This window comes from Myotis yumanensis, unplaced genomic scaffold (assembly GCF_028538775.1).
Source record: "Myotis yumanensis isolate MYYU_CA2020_CCGP unplaced genomic scaffold, mMyoYum1.0.hap1 SCAF_9, whole genome shotgun sequence".
NCBI lineage: Eukaryota > Metazoa > Chordata > Mammalia > Chiroptera > Vespertilionidae > Myotis > Myotis yumanensis.
In genome coordinates, this window is record NW_027223760.1 from 56,541,124 (window position 1) to 56,555,903 (window position 14,780).

The 14,780-nt window shown below is 35.0% G+C and overlaps 1 protein-coding gene across 1 annotated transcript in view; it reads right to left on the bottom strand.

The window, feature by feature from the left end:
- The window catches only part of CRPPA (CDP-L-ribitol pyrophosphorylase A), a 163,949-nt gene that overhangs the window by 85,932 nt on the left and 63,237 nt on the right, over nucleotides 1-14,780 (bottom strand). The window contains exons 7-8 of the mRNA XM_070424386.1: nucleotides 7,446-7,538; nucleotides 6,888-6,980 (exon numbers count right to left, since the gene is read on the bottom strand). Coding sequence (XP_070280487.1) covers nucleotides 6,888-6,980; nucleotides 7,446-7,538 — 186 coding nt within the window. The remainder of the gene's footprint in view (nucleotides 1-6,887; nucleotides 6,981-7,445; nucleotides 7,539-14,780) is intronic.

Below are 14,780 nucleotides of genomic sequence, written 5' to 3' on the forward strand. Positions count from 1 at the left end.
TAGGAAACTTTTAAAAAATAGAAATGGATGCTTCTCCTTCAAAAGACCTAGAAATGGGAATAACACTCAAAGTATTCAGAAGAGACATGCAGGTGACTTGAACCTGGCATGCCATTCCCACAGAAGAATTTCCAATGCTGTCCTAGCTGGTTTGGCTCAGTAGATAGAGCATCGGCCTGCAGACTGAAGGGTCCCCAGGTTTGATTCCAGTCAAGGGCACATGCCTGGGTTGCGGGCTCGATCCCCAGAAAGGGGCATGCAAGAGGCAGCCAATCAATGATTCTCTCTCACCATTGATGTTTCTATCTCTCTCTCCCTCTCCCCTCCTCTCTGAAATCAATAAAAATATATTTAAAAAAACACAGAATTTCCAATGCTGATACTAACATCTCACAACACTTGCTGCATCCCACCCTAGCAGGTACCAGTGAATCAAGTACCCCAGCATTTAAGTAGAATAAGTTAAGCTTCAAAAACCCATAAAATAAAACCTCTCATGCCAGGAAAACTTCATCATACTATACTTTTCAAAAGTATCACACGTACATTTATTATAAACGGGGTTCAAGCCAAAGCATGTTTGGAGCAAGGAGTTTTTTGCACTGATTCCATCACCTTTCTATGCTTTCAATAAAGAATAGTTCAGGCTTCCCAGAAAACTGAGGCAGCATATTTATATTAGCATATGTATTACATGAGTTTATTATTAATTATAGACATATAACATTTAATTTTAAAACTTCAATGATGTTAAAGATAGGTGGTTCCATCTTTTTAAAGAAATAGCATAACATATTAAGCTAAAGAACGTTCCCATTATTTAAAATACAAAATCCAGTACACACAAAAAAAAAACCTAACAAAATTCCCAGGCATATTTTTTGAAAAATTGAGTGACCAAACCAGTTGTTCAATTTCTTTTTAGGGCTAAAATTAATGCAAGCTCACTGACAAAGAAGGCTAGTTTCATTTATTTTGCCTCCAGTGCATTTCATGTTAAATTTCATGCACTGATTTACTAGGACAGCCCTGGCAAATAAATTCACAAATAATTTTGCTCATCTGACTAAGCTCAGTAAACTATTTAAAATATGAAAATGAATAGTGATTCCAAGCCTGGTGCTTAATTGAGAAAAATAATTATTCATAAAACATAGGAAAGGTCTTCTGCAATTCATTTATTTGCACATTCCATTAGAACATAATTCTATCTGAAAACGAACAACCTATATTCACTAACAGAGAGAATACTAGAAATGTGTGTCCTGTGAGAATCATGTCTTTACCCATCATCAATTGCATATGCTTTACAATTAATCTTAGAGGATTTCTATATCCCACAGCACAAACTTTCCAGTGACCATTGAGTCATAAGCAAAGATCTCCTAAACTTAAAATAACAGTCAATTCTTTCTATTCAATACCTTCTACAAGAATGACTTCATTCCTCATCGCTGTGTTAGATGAATCCTTTCATAACTGCAATTGCTAAAAGGTATTTTAAAGCACAATTCTTTAGATTTTATTATTGATTTAGGCAGGAAATACCTTCGACTTATAATATTAGCAGAAAACAAATGAAAACATTTGTAGAATTTGTGGAAGTGATTGCATTTCTGCCACTGTAGCTGTGTACAACCATGAAAGAGAAAACTGCAATGTATCTTAAGTAAAAACATCCAAAGATTTCAACATACAATAAAGTTATACTTTTCTGAAGGACAAAATCAAAGTAGCCATAAGGTACAGTAGCAACATGATTGAGATGGAAGTAGAAGAGGTATTTGGACTTACTCCATAGTCATTCATTGCCTATTAAATACACATAAAATATCCATTCAAATATACATACAAATAAATTAGGGCTCTGTAATACATATGTATAAATATCATTAATTATAGAAGTATAATATAAAAGCATATAGATATAAATAAATCCAATATGGAGGCAGTATGAATTACAACAGCTCTCTTTGTTTGTTTAAAAGAACTTGTGCCATAATAACACATTTTCTTAGACTAGTGGTAATAGGGTTAACAGGAGGACACACACATAACAAAGAGTTAAGTAAAAGTTGAAAAAGATACATGTAAGAAACTTAACAGGATCACATGGTTTAAAAATTAAATTCAATAAAGGCTCAATACCCTGTGAAGCTAAAGTAAGAACTCATTAGCACTTAAAAGAAGGAATGTATATGCTTTTTCAATTGTCATTTGTTCTTTATTAGGAAGAAATATTAAATTCATATATGTGTGTATATATATATTTTTAATCTTGTTCCATCTTATTATTTAACACATAAAAGTAACAAGTGTATTTGATACACTGCATATTGGATTGATTCTGTTCCTGGCTTTGCCATTGGTGAGTTGTAGAACCTTCTGGAAACAATTTACATCTCTGTGACAGTTCCCCCAGATGTGAAAAGTATCAAGTGCCAATGGATGATGGTTTTCTATTTTTTTATTTGCTGACATGTTCAAATAGTAAACATTTTGAAATATTTTAAATATCATATATTCTGATCTGTTATGTCAATAAACTACTTTCCAGTAACTAGAACCAAATTAGGCACTTTTGAAGGTTTATTTAAAATTTTCAAAGCATTAAAATCCCACATGATAATTTATGTTTTGTTGGAGTGAATTCATGAGGAGATTCTTATCTCTCCTAAAGCGCCAATAAAGTTGTCTAAATTGTCAGAGGAAAGAACTCTTGCGTAACTGTCCAAATAGTTATTGTAAAAGTATTTTGCTGTAGAAGGGTGATAAACTACTTCATTAAGTAAAATTAAAGAGTTTGTTTCAATTTTGAACTTCTATTTAGATTTGTTGCCAATTACTTTGGGCTATGTTCATTGAAAAAAAATAAGCTTTAAATGAGAATATACTGTTCATTGTCTCATCTGATAGTAGTACCAAGGGATATTTTGACGAGATGGGGCGCGTTCAGGGTGGTATGGCCGTAGACACCAAGGGATATTTTGTAAAAATCCTACCAGATCCAAATAAATTAGAATCTCTATTTTACTTTCTAAACCTGTGGAGGTATTTTTCAGAGCTTTCATAATCTTGACCAGAAAAACAGATGTAGTTAGTTTTGTCTCCTGAAACTCTCTTATCCATTGTCACACACAAAATAACAAATCATTCTAAGCCAAGAATTCAGCCTATAATTCACTCTTGGCACTTTTGAGTTTTGTTTAATTTAGACAAAAGCCTATGTTCTTTCAAGTGATTTTTATATCAGAAATTTTATGAAATTACCTAATACTATTTTGATAAATTCAATATATTGTTTTTTTAAATATCTGTTCATCATTATTGAAGTAGTGAACAAAACACATGATAGGAATAGAAAATAGAAAACTGAGCATGTCCCAGGTTGATGGCTATTGTAGCAGGTGATTTCAAAAAGAAGCTTCCAGATAATACCCTTGAGAGTTGCCAACTGAAAGGTGTTAGCAATACTATATACCCCTTGGTAACCACAAAGAAGAGAAGGCTAAGAGTAACTTCAGTCAACTCAGGATAAAGACTCTGGCTCCATGATAACTTAACAGGACTAAACAGCTTCAGAAATCACATCTGAAAAGGACTCTCAAACATAATTGCTGCACTATTTAACTGTACGAGAGAAAGTATTGTTTTTCAATGTTCATAAGGTGTTCTTGTTAAAAGACATAGAAAGGATTCGAAATTTTTAAAATTCCTTTATGCCAATCAGTCTCGAATTTAAAAAGTGTTGTTTTTCTTTCAAGTAGGGCATATTCTCCTAGTACAAGGTGTGCTTGTTATCTGAGTCTGTATTTCCAAAGGCCTGAAGTTAAAAGACTGCACAGGATACAAAATAGACCCTCACAGATTCTCTGAGAAACAGAGCATTTATTAAGTGACCCCATCAAACTATGTCTGCCCACTTTAATGCTGGCATGGAGTTTAGCCAAAATCGTCAACCGTCCCATTAGTCAGTCTCGAGCTGATTGCAGAAATTTGGAAAATTCTGATAATTCAATATAATTACAATGAAATTAAGTTACATCTACCAAGACATAGGATGTCATTAAGTTGATCAAATTAACATTGGTAAATTCCTTCAATCATACTCAACACCATCTACAAACGAGAACTTGGCAAAATTACACAACTTAAAATATATAAAAAGAAAATAAGAATAGAAGTCCAAAAGAGCATGTTGATAATCAAAGTATTAATAAAGGAAATGTTTACAAAACTGAATATGTCCAAAATATTTTTCAGAAGTGATCACTTGAAGAAAATCACATTATCATATAATGTCTACAAGATTATGCAAAAAATTTTCAATTTTGCAAACATAACCTAATTTTCTTAAATAGAAGATAAAATAGAATAATTTAAATAAATATACTAGTTCTTTTAGGATAAAGTCCCAATTATTTTTTTTCTACTCTTCAAGTAAAGTTTTGTTCCTTTCTTTAAGTAGCCTCTACCTACACCAGTTTATCTTAGATATGAAAAAACCTTCTACACTTACTGTTTCCTAACCCATTTCACTTTCATAAAAGCCAGAGAGAATTTGACATTGTAACAATCAAAACCCATGCAGAACCTGAAATGAAATCTAACTATGGTAAATATCCATTCTTTACTCTACTTTCCCAGTGATTTGCTCCATCCTAAGGATATAGATTCTAGATATGTTCCAGTGACATTTTCTTGTTGATTTTAATATCAGCACACTGAGTCTACCTATGCAATAAGAAAATAACAGGTGAACAAATATTAATTATAATAATTGGAGTGACAACTCCCCAATTTAACATAAATTTTTATAGTGTTTACAGAATGTAGATTTACAGTATACAGATTTCTGATATTCACACTAGTTCTGAAAGACATCCTATATAATAAAGAGGTAATATGCAAAGGGTGGTTTAACTACAAGCGGAGGGGAGGTACAGGAGGGTGGGGCAGAGAGCTATAGCGTTGGTGGGCGGGGTGGCCAACTGAGGCAAGCGGCAGCGAGCTACTCGCACACTGATTTGCACATGGATTCGAGCACAGGGCCACTGGTTTCCTCTATAAATAGAGGATTGTCCATCTTTTCCCTAGTTTGATACAGAACACCAGGTAGTCACACAAATTCTTGCATTTACTCGGATACATAAAATGGAACGCAACAGAAGCCAACAGAAAATTAAATTCAAATATTTACAGAAGCAATACAAAGGACTGAGTTTGAGATACAACAGTAGAAAAGAAACAGAAGAACTAACAGTTTAAAAACTGTCTGTGCATGTGTGTTTGATAAAGAGACAGAGGTAGAACAAAATTTCAGAAGTGACACAGGTTCCCACCCACCTGGGTGCCTGCCACAAGGGCATTGCCACTAAGAAAGTCAACTTGATGGGGGATAGATCGGATATGCCAGGTGTGAGAAGATAGCGAAGGAAGTACTTAATAGAATGTTGAAAAATGTATGACTGAAGCTGGGGAATCAGATGCAAGTACACTTTGAGTCATCTCATCCAAACTGGAAATAAAAGGAGCTAGACTATTAAATGAAACTAACATTGTGTGCCTGCCAAGGGCCCAGTACTGTGATGTCAACTAAACTTTGCATGCACTCATTTTAATCCTAAAAGATTTAAGAGGTAGGGTTATTAGCCTCATTTCTAAAGTGAAGAAAGTAGCCTCATAAAAGTTAAGAAACCTAATCAGGGAACTGAGGTATTCTGAGATCCAGGCCTTGCCCTCATCACGCACTGTACTGCCTTTTCAGAATAATATCTTGGAACATGGACCAAATGAAATTTCTAAGCAAGTTATAATGTGGAGAAAAGAACAGAGAGCCAAACACAGAATTCTGAACTTACCACTATCCTACAGAGCCTTAGAGCCTTCCAGCACTGGGTACATTTTCATAACGTTCTTAAAAAACTCCAATTAAAACATCTATTAAAATCAGTCAAGTGGAACTTAGATTTCCATAATCAGCAGGACCCAAGCAACTTATCCTTGGGGCATATAACCAAATACAACAAACAGAGCAGTGAATTAAACCTCCTTCAATTGCTAATTTGTTTCTACTTGCACTGCTTAGTCTAGAGTTACGTCTTTATAGTGCGAATTATCTTTATTTTGTATTAATGCTCTTACTAACAAGAATTAAATTTCCACACTATGGAACAGGCCTGAGCTTTAGGAACTTGGCAATTGCTAAGCACTTGTTTGGAGAATTTCATGTTGGGAACCCCTTCCCACAGCAAAATGCTACAGATCAGATTGGGCTCCTCAGGCAGTGTGGCGGGCCTCGCCTCTAGTTTTCTTCTTGGTTTTGCTCTCAGATATTCCCCTCTGCTACACAAGTAAATTCTTTTAGTCTTTCACAGAAAGATCTCTCCAAAAGTTGTATGGGATATTCTTCTGGGAATTCTCTTTGATCTGTTGCTCACTGTACTTTTGCTGACCATGTAATAGAGAAGATGAAAGAACCTAAGAGTAAATTTTCTCTCATCTGGTTTTTTCCTCTCATTTTTTTTTTAACTTCAGGATTTCTTCTCTAATAGGATCCTGGTAATATGCTAAATAAAGCTCTTTCACATTATCCAAACAGCTAGTCAATGCAGCAATACATTATGAGACTTTAATAAAGAAAAAGAAATGAAATTGGTTGCTAGGTTGAATTACATTGTTTTCCAAACCTGTCAGTTCAACCAAAGAAGGAGAGGCAGTCGATAGAACTCATAGTAAGAGAGTAAGTTCAAGAATCCACAAAGAAGAGTTTCTTCTATGGGGTTTAAATGGATTTCCTCTGTTTGATGGAATTGTGTTAAATAAAAAGTTGAATTCCAAAAAGGAAGCATATGTTTGGAGAGAAAAGTTTGCATTAATTCACTTACTGAAATAACAACAACAGGATACAAAACAGAAAGATGACTCTCTTTAAGCATATTCAGTAGTTTCTGGGTTTCTTCAAATGCAGAGGTCATAACCTGAAAGACCAGAAAAGTAAAAGGAGGTGAAAAGAAGTTCTTAAATTATTTAAAAGTTAATTCAAGGAGAAAACATGAGAACTTCTATACAATTACTCAAAATATTTATAAAGCTCAATTTTTAATCAATTTTAAAAAGCACCCATAAGTTTATAACTCTTAAATGTGTACCAGTTACTAATTTGTACCTGTGTAGTCTTATCTGCTTTATACCAAGTACAAAATAGAAAACTGAAAATACTGTCCAAGGAAATATCAACATCTTCTCATTATGAGAATTAGCTTGTTAGAAAATGTTATTCTCCGATTTCAAAAGATAAAAAATAAAACTTCCAAGTACATATTAAATGACACAACTCACCTATCAAAATCTTAAAATCAAATATTTTAAGAAACATAGATTCTCTTCCCCATTACATGTGTAAGATCCCCAAGTGCTTTCGGCCATTTGTATTTACTACTTACATTCACACAAACAAAACTGTAGCATTGCTCTAAGATGATTTGCTGAAGATCTCTGCCAGTTTGACCCAGAGGCCCAGATATGACTTTCACATTCTAGGGGAGAAAAAATAGAAGGGGAAAACAGAGTTTCCAAATGAGATAGAAAGACCAAACATGAACATAAACAACTTTGTTATAAATGAATACAAATTTGCTGCAGACACAGACTGCCAAGGACCATATGTAAAAACAAATAATTCTGGCTGAAGTTTATGAGGTTATCAAGAGAAAAAGCATTTGAACTAGTCCATAAATAATGATTATTATTTTAGCAAACAAGGATATTGGGAAATTATTTCAGATAAGAAAAATACATTAAAAAGGCACAGGATATATTCCCGTACAGGCAAGTAGCGGGGGGGGGGGGGGGGGGGGGGGGGGAGTGGGGGGGGGGAGTCTTACACAAAGAATGTATTGCAGAGAATGTTGGAATAAAATTGAAAGGTTGGTTAGCTTGTTGGAGGATTCTGGAAGCATGTTAAATTACAACAGTTACAAAGAATAGGTTTAACAAAACCTGGAGTGACTAGAGAGGCTAGGAAAGCAATAAGAAATTATTATATGTGACAGAGAAAAGAGTTGAACTAGGGCAATAATAATAAGATAAAAGAAGAGGTGAAGAGATAATTACTAATGGTAATCCCAGACTAGATTTAGAAGGAATGGTACATATATTACAAACACTTACCTAATAAGATTTTTATTCCATATAGTTCAATATTCTAATTAATTTATATTACAACTTAATTATGAAACAAGGGATCTGTTTGGAGATATATATTACATGAGTGTGTGTGTAATTCCTTTTAGATTAAATGTAAAATTGTGAATTTGTCATTAAAGTACTCCAGATCTACATATATTCTATTCAAATCTTAACCATCCAACTTCACTCTTCAACACAAATATTCTTTTTTTAAAAATATATTGTATTGATTTTTTACAGAGAGGAAGGGAGAAAGATAGAGAGTTAGAAACATTGATGAGAGAGAAATATCAATCAGCTCCCTTCTGCACACTCCCTACTGGGGATGTGCCCGCAACCAAGGTACATGCCCTTGACCAGAATTGAACCTGGGACCCTTCAGTCTGCAGGCCGACGCTCTATCCACTGAGCCAAACCGGTTAGGGCAACACAAATATTCCTAAACTCTAAGGTCAAAAACACTGGGCTCATTCTTGCCTGTGATGGCCATCCCATGTTGACTTCAATATATACTGCTTCCTTATTAAAACTATTATATAAATATATATTTCTTAAACTCGATTATGAACAGTTAATAAATATAACATAAGCTCTTAGAAAATAGGATATAGATAGAAAGAACAGTACCCAGCATAAATGTTAGTTGTTGTTATTAAAAATGTATTTGCTCTACAATTATGTGATAAATTCAAAGCTTCATGAAATGCACACACAATATTTTTACAAATGGTATTAAATATATTATCATTTTGGTACCCCCTTTAAAAAGACACAAAACAAAATTATAATTTTTTTCCTTCTTGAAACTGAGACTCTTTTAATAATTGTTTCCAGTTAAGTGTAATTATTTTATTTGGTTATATTGCTTTCCTCCCAAGCAGAAACAAACAGTGTTTTCCATGCTTGAGTAAAGAAATTTAGAGATTACCTAAATATAGCAAAGGAGTCTTTGACACCTTTGATAAACAAAGACCGCATTAGACAATGCTATTAGGTTGTTTATGAAAAGGCTCTACAGCATCATCTATGCTGTCATTCCTAATGTTTCCACACTCAAACACAACAAATGGAACAATTTGCTGGCTAGAAGAACTCCCTGTTCTGTAAATATTTTGGTTCAAAGAACATTTAAACAAAATTTAAAACAATATTCCAATGTGTTCAGTAAAACTGAAGTATACAAAAAATAAAATGAAATACTTTCCTTATATCATAATAAAAATTTTAAAAAAATTTAGTGTTAACTAAATGCAAACATCTGCATATTCAGAATATTATTTAAAGCATGAATTTTAGGCAAGAAGATAGGCTGTCAACAAATGTTTTCCATTTCAAGAAGAGTTAAGGCTAACTGAGGCTAAAAGGCTTTGGTTCATGTCCCATGAGTCAGAGGTTCAAAAATCTTTTTACAGATAGAATATGTTGGGTAGATCATCCCTGATTCTGAATTACTCAATTTTCACCCACCTCCTGTTTAAACAATGGCACAAATGTGGGTATACAGAAGGGAACTGGAGAGAGATGCAGTTTCATTCTACCCTGTAAACAACACTAAGAATTAAAAGTCTTACGGTTGTCTGGGGCTAGGGTGTGGGAGAAATGGGGAGACGTTGGTCTAAGGGTACAGAGTTTCAGCCCCACTTCTAGAAATATATCCTAAGAAACATGAAACACCAATCAAAAAGAGTGTATGCACTCCTATGTTCAGAGCAGCACAATTTACAATAGCTAAGATGTGGAAAAAACCCAAGTGCCCACTAGTGAATGAATGGATAAAAAAGCCGTGGTTCATTTATACCATGGAATACTATGCAGTGGTAAAAAAGAAGGATCTCTTACACTTTGAGACAGCATGGAGGGACCTAGAGAGTAAGATGCTAAGCGAAATAAGCCAATCAGAGAAAGGCAAGTATCACATGATTTCACTTATATGTGGAATCTAATGGACAAAATAAACTGTTGAACAAAACAGATCCAGAGACAGAAACATGGAATAGACTGTCGAATCTCAGAGGGAAGGTGGGGGTTGGGGGATGGGTGGGGGAAAAGAGGTCCACCAAAAAGCTTGTATGCATATATGCATAACCCATGGACACAGACTATAGGATGGTGGAGGCCTGGGGCGGGGGACGAGGATGGGTTATAAGGGGGTCATTGGGAGAAAACAGGGGACACATGTAATACTTTTACCAATTAAGTTTTTTTAAAGTTTCAGTTATGCAAGATGAACATATTCTGGAGTTCTATTGTGTAGCATGTTGACTGTAATTAATAATACTGTATGTACATTTGAAATTTACTCAGAAAGTAAAGCTTAAGTGTTTTTACCAAATAAAAAAAGGAAGGAAATGGTAACTATATGAGTGATGGATAAGTTCATTAGCTTGACTGTGGTGATCATTTCAAAGTGCATAGCAAAATATCAAGTTGTATATCTTAAGTATACACAATTTTTCTTTGTCAATTATATACCTTCATAAAGCTGGGAGGGAAAGACTTTCTATAATGCAAATCCAGGTTTTTGAAGGGAACCTTCTGTAGCCGTGACTGCTGCCCACTGACGGCTGAGACTGGCCGTCAGCTCATCAGTCACTGCCTTGATCAGCGCTGTCTCTGGCCTGTGGGTGCTGCACCTGGGCCTTCAGCCAGAGGATAGCAGCCAGGGCCTCCCCATCTTTATTTTTAGAAATCTTCACCTGAGATACTCCTTTAAGTAGTACTCACTATTTCCAAATTTTGAGTTGCCAATTAAACTTTTCTTCGTGGTTATTTTTAGACATCTGTGGAGGTTTTGCCCACCTAGGATTCAGCATTTACTGCACTGTTTTTATTTTTATTTTGAGTTAGCTTTAAAGCATCGTTTTGTAGTTACAAGCCTCTGGAGCCAAGCTCCCTGAGTGTGAATCTAGCTCTGCAACAAACCTGCGGTTTATTCATTAGTAAAAGCAATACTTCAAGAGAGTTCAGAAGATTGGTTAATTTAATAGGTGAGATTTAAGGAGTAATTTTTACAGGAATTTACCCCTAAAGGTTAGCCTCCTGGAAAGCTTCAGAGAAAAAAAGCTTTCAGGCAATGAATCTTGGTAGAGTTTTGAGGTAATAAATGAACCAGGTTCCTATTCTGCCATGTTAAATGGATCTCCAATCACAAACAACGGAGCTGCTGAATCATACCAGTGGCCACCACAAGACTCATACCCCAGCCTGTTGGATAGACCAGAGAAAGTCTTGATGTTCTCTCAATCCTAAATGCTGGACAGGCAGAACAGCTCTAGGACCAAGGTGCTGCCATGTGCTCAGGTGCTGAATCCCAGGCTCTTACCACACCCGGGGAAGGGCTGGTGCTTCCCTGATAATTCAGCTTCAAAGCCACACTGCACCCAGGTGGGAGTCTGACATTCAGCCTAGAAGATCCATTTGCAATGCCCCAGAATGCACTAGATGCTGTCTCCATTCCTGAGACCAGAGACTTTTCCTCAATCCCATTGTCCTAAAAAGTCTAAAGTCTAGTGTGAATGCTGCCATGTCAGCCAACCTTGCACATGTTGCTATATTAAATGTTTGCTATTATCATTCTACTCACTTTAATTTAATTTCCACTTCTGAAAATTCCCTTTGAAGGCCAATTATTGTTCTATGCAAAAGTACAGGAATGTACAATGGAAAAATAGCCTTAATACTAACAAACTGGAGCACTACCACAAAAAATTCAAGGTTCCCATTTTGTCATACAGCTTGTATATCCAAATCTAGATAATGTCTAAACAAAAAACCAAAGCTGCCAAATGCACATTGGCTCAAGCTTATTTTTTCCATTGAGTTTCACTACCTTGATTAAGATAGATGTTAAGCTACATATAACTAATGGGCAATATTGTAGCAAATGAAAAATGACTGGGGGTAGCTCATATAAATTGTGTTTGGCAGGCATATTTTGTAAATATCATCCTTTTTTCCAGGATGATAGGTTAAAAAGGTATGTGCAGCAATATAACCTCTTCGTGTTTCATAGTAATGCATAAAACATTTGCAAGCTGAGAATTGGCAAGCTGACATAAACAAATCTTATCTGTCTTAATTTAACAAAAAGTCATGAAGAGTAGAGTATCCTATCCACTGATGGATGAGTTTCATTCATTCAACCAATATATATTTATTGAAAGCTCTGAGCCAGACACTGGCAATAAACTAAACAATGCTTCTGTGGTCATAGAGCTTACATCATCTTGGGAAGAGGAAATAAAGTTTACACCTATGTCTCTCCAATTTCAATATGTATAAGAATCTCTAGGAATTTATTAAAAATACAAATTTTGATTGCATTAGATGTGATGTGGAGACTAAGTATCTGGATCTATATACATAAAAGCCTAAGGAACCGAACGACCGAACGACTGGTTGACCAGTGCTATGACGTGCACTGACCACCAGGGGACAGACGCTCAATGCACAGAGTCAGGCTCCCTCCTGTCTGGATTGGGTCTGTGGGGGTTGAACCGAAACCGGCTACCCGACATCCCCCGAGGGGTGCATGATTAGATTGTGAGAGGGCGCAGGCCAGGCCAAGGGACCCCACCAGTGCAGAATCCGTGCACCGGACGTCTAATTTATAATAAGATACCAGCTGCTGTTGTTATAACTGGTCCGTAACCACACTTTGAAGTAGCAAGATGTTAGATCATTTGAACTCACCTTACCATAAAAGTCCTCTTTCATTTTCAGTAGACACATTTACTGAGGAGTGTGCTTCCAAGCAGCAATCAGAAGATAACTTTGACCTTGACTCTACCATAGCTATTGCTTTCTGTAGCCCCTAAAATAAATCACCTATATCTTTATTAAATCTATCAGTATGACTAACATAAGTGACTAAATTAAAAAATTATTTACTTCAACTGTTTTTCCCCTCAAATTCTTGCCAAATTTATCGCACAATCTAATTTACATTTATAAAAGCTTAACTTTTTCCAAGTAATACAGACACTACCCAGATGTATACAGAAATATAATTAGAGCCTGTTTTCCATATAAATATGCCCTAATAAAGTATGTACAAAAGTAAATTATATTCTAGTCAAAATGTCATTAATTTGAAATTACTAATTAGAATCCATGCCAACAAATATTGTTTCCAATCAGTTTTATAGATGACTTAATTTGTCTACTAAAGACTATAGTTTATTACATTTAGCTATATATTCATTTTAAATTACAAATATGATGTATATAGTTTTAGCCCCTAGCCAATTTAAAATTGAATGTTCATTAAATGAAACAGGTTATATTAGCAGTTCTTTAAGTGTGGGCGACTTTGTCCTTAGGGGAAATTGAGCAGTCAGGAAATATTTTCAGTTGTCACAGTGGATTGGGAAGTAGTACTGGGGCCTGGTGGTTGGAGAAGACAGGGATTTTATTAAATATCCTATGATGCATGCACAGGGCAGCCTTCAGTGCAAAGAATTAAATGTATCAAATGCCAATAGCATAGCTATTGCAAAATTCAGAGTTAGAGAATTCTAGTTTTTGGTCTTTAGCACTTACTCATGAACCAATAACTGACACAAACAGCAGTAATATTCTAGTGACTTGAAGATTTTAGTATAGTAGCCATCCTTTTTACACGGGAAATACTAACATTGCATTTTACCAGACACATATTTAATGTAATTTTATTTGTTTTTTTCTGTAATTTTATTTTTAATGTAATTTTAAAATGACAAATCATAAATGTAACAAGTCTGTTCAAAATGGCTAGATGAGGTATATATTAAAAACAGATTCTGAGTTAAATAAACTTCATCTACTATCTAGTTTTCACACTGTCTCCAATTTTAAATTAGGTAGGAAATAAACAAGAAAACTAAAATCAGCTATCAATATGTATGAGCAGCTCACTGAAGAGTTTTGTCACATGGAATCACAAAGACACTATGCACTAGATAAGCGTTTAAAGAATATTTAATACCACCCCCATAGATGTACAATCCAACTACTGCCATTATAATTCTTTAAGTACTACAGAGCAAGCAAACCATTTTTCACTATTGTATTTTCCACTCAAGTAAGAACTATAATTACAATATTTACATAAAAAATAAAATTTTTATCTCACACAACTTTCCATTATGAGTGACATAGTACTAGCCTAGTGGATATATACTGTTTAGCCTATAGATAAAAAATATTTTAAATAGTAAGAATAAATTACATTTTGAGCAAAAAAATAACAAAAACATAATCATGTGTCTTATTTCAGAAGTATGTGAACATGTGTATACCTCAGGATGTTTTTCAAGTAGTACAATTCTAGATAAAGCAAGGCAGATTCATATCTTGATAGAGAATCTTATCACAGATTCTAAAGAATAAATCTTAAAGTGTTGTTTATGGGCCTAGTTCCCCACCCACTGATACACCCCTGACAGCTCATTTCCCCTCAGGGCCTCTCTCCTTTCTGACAGAAGGCTGCTGGCCACCAACTGACCACTGTTGCTAACTGCAGTCCCCCTGACCTCTGCAACATCTGCTCTTTCCCCTTCTCTTCCCTCCCTTTGTGAAAACAGTTTTCTTCGGGTTGGGAAATCAATTAG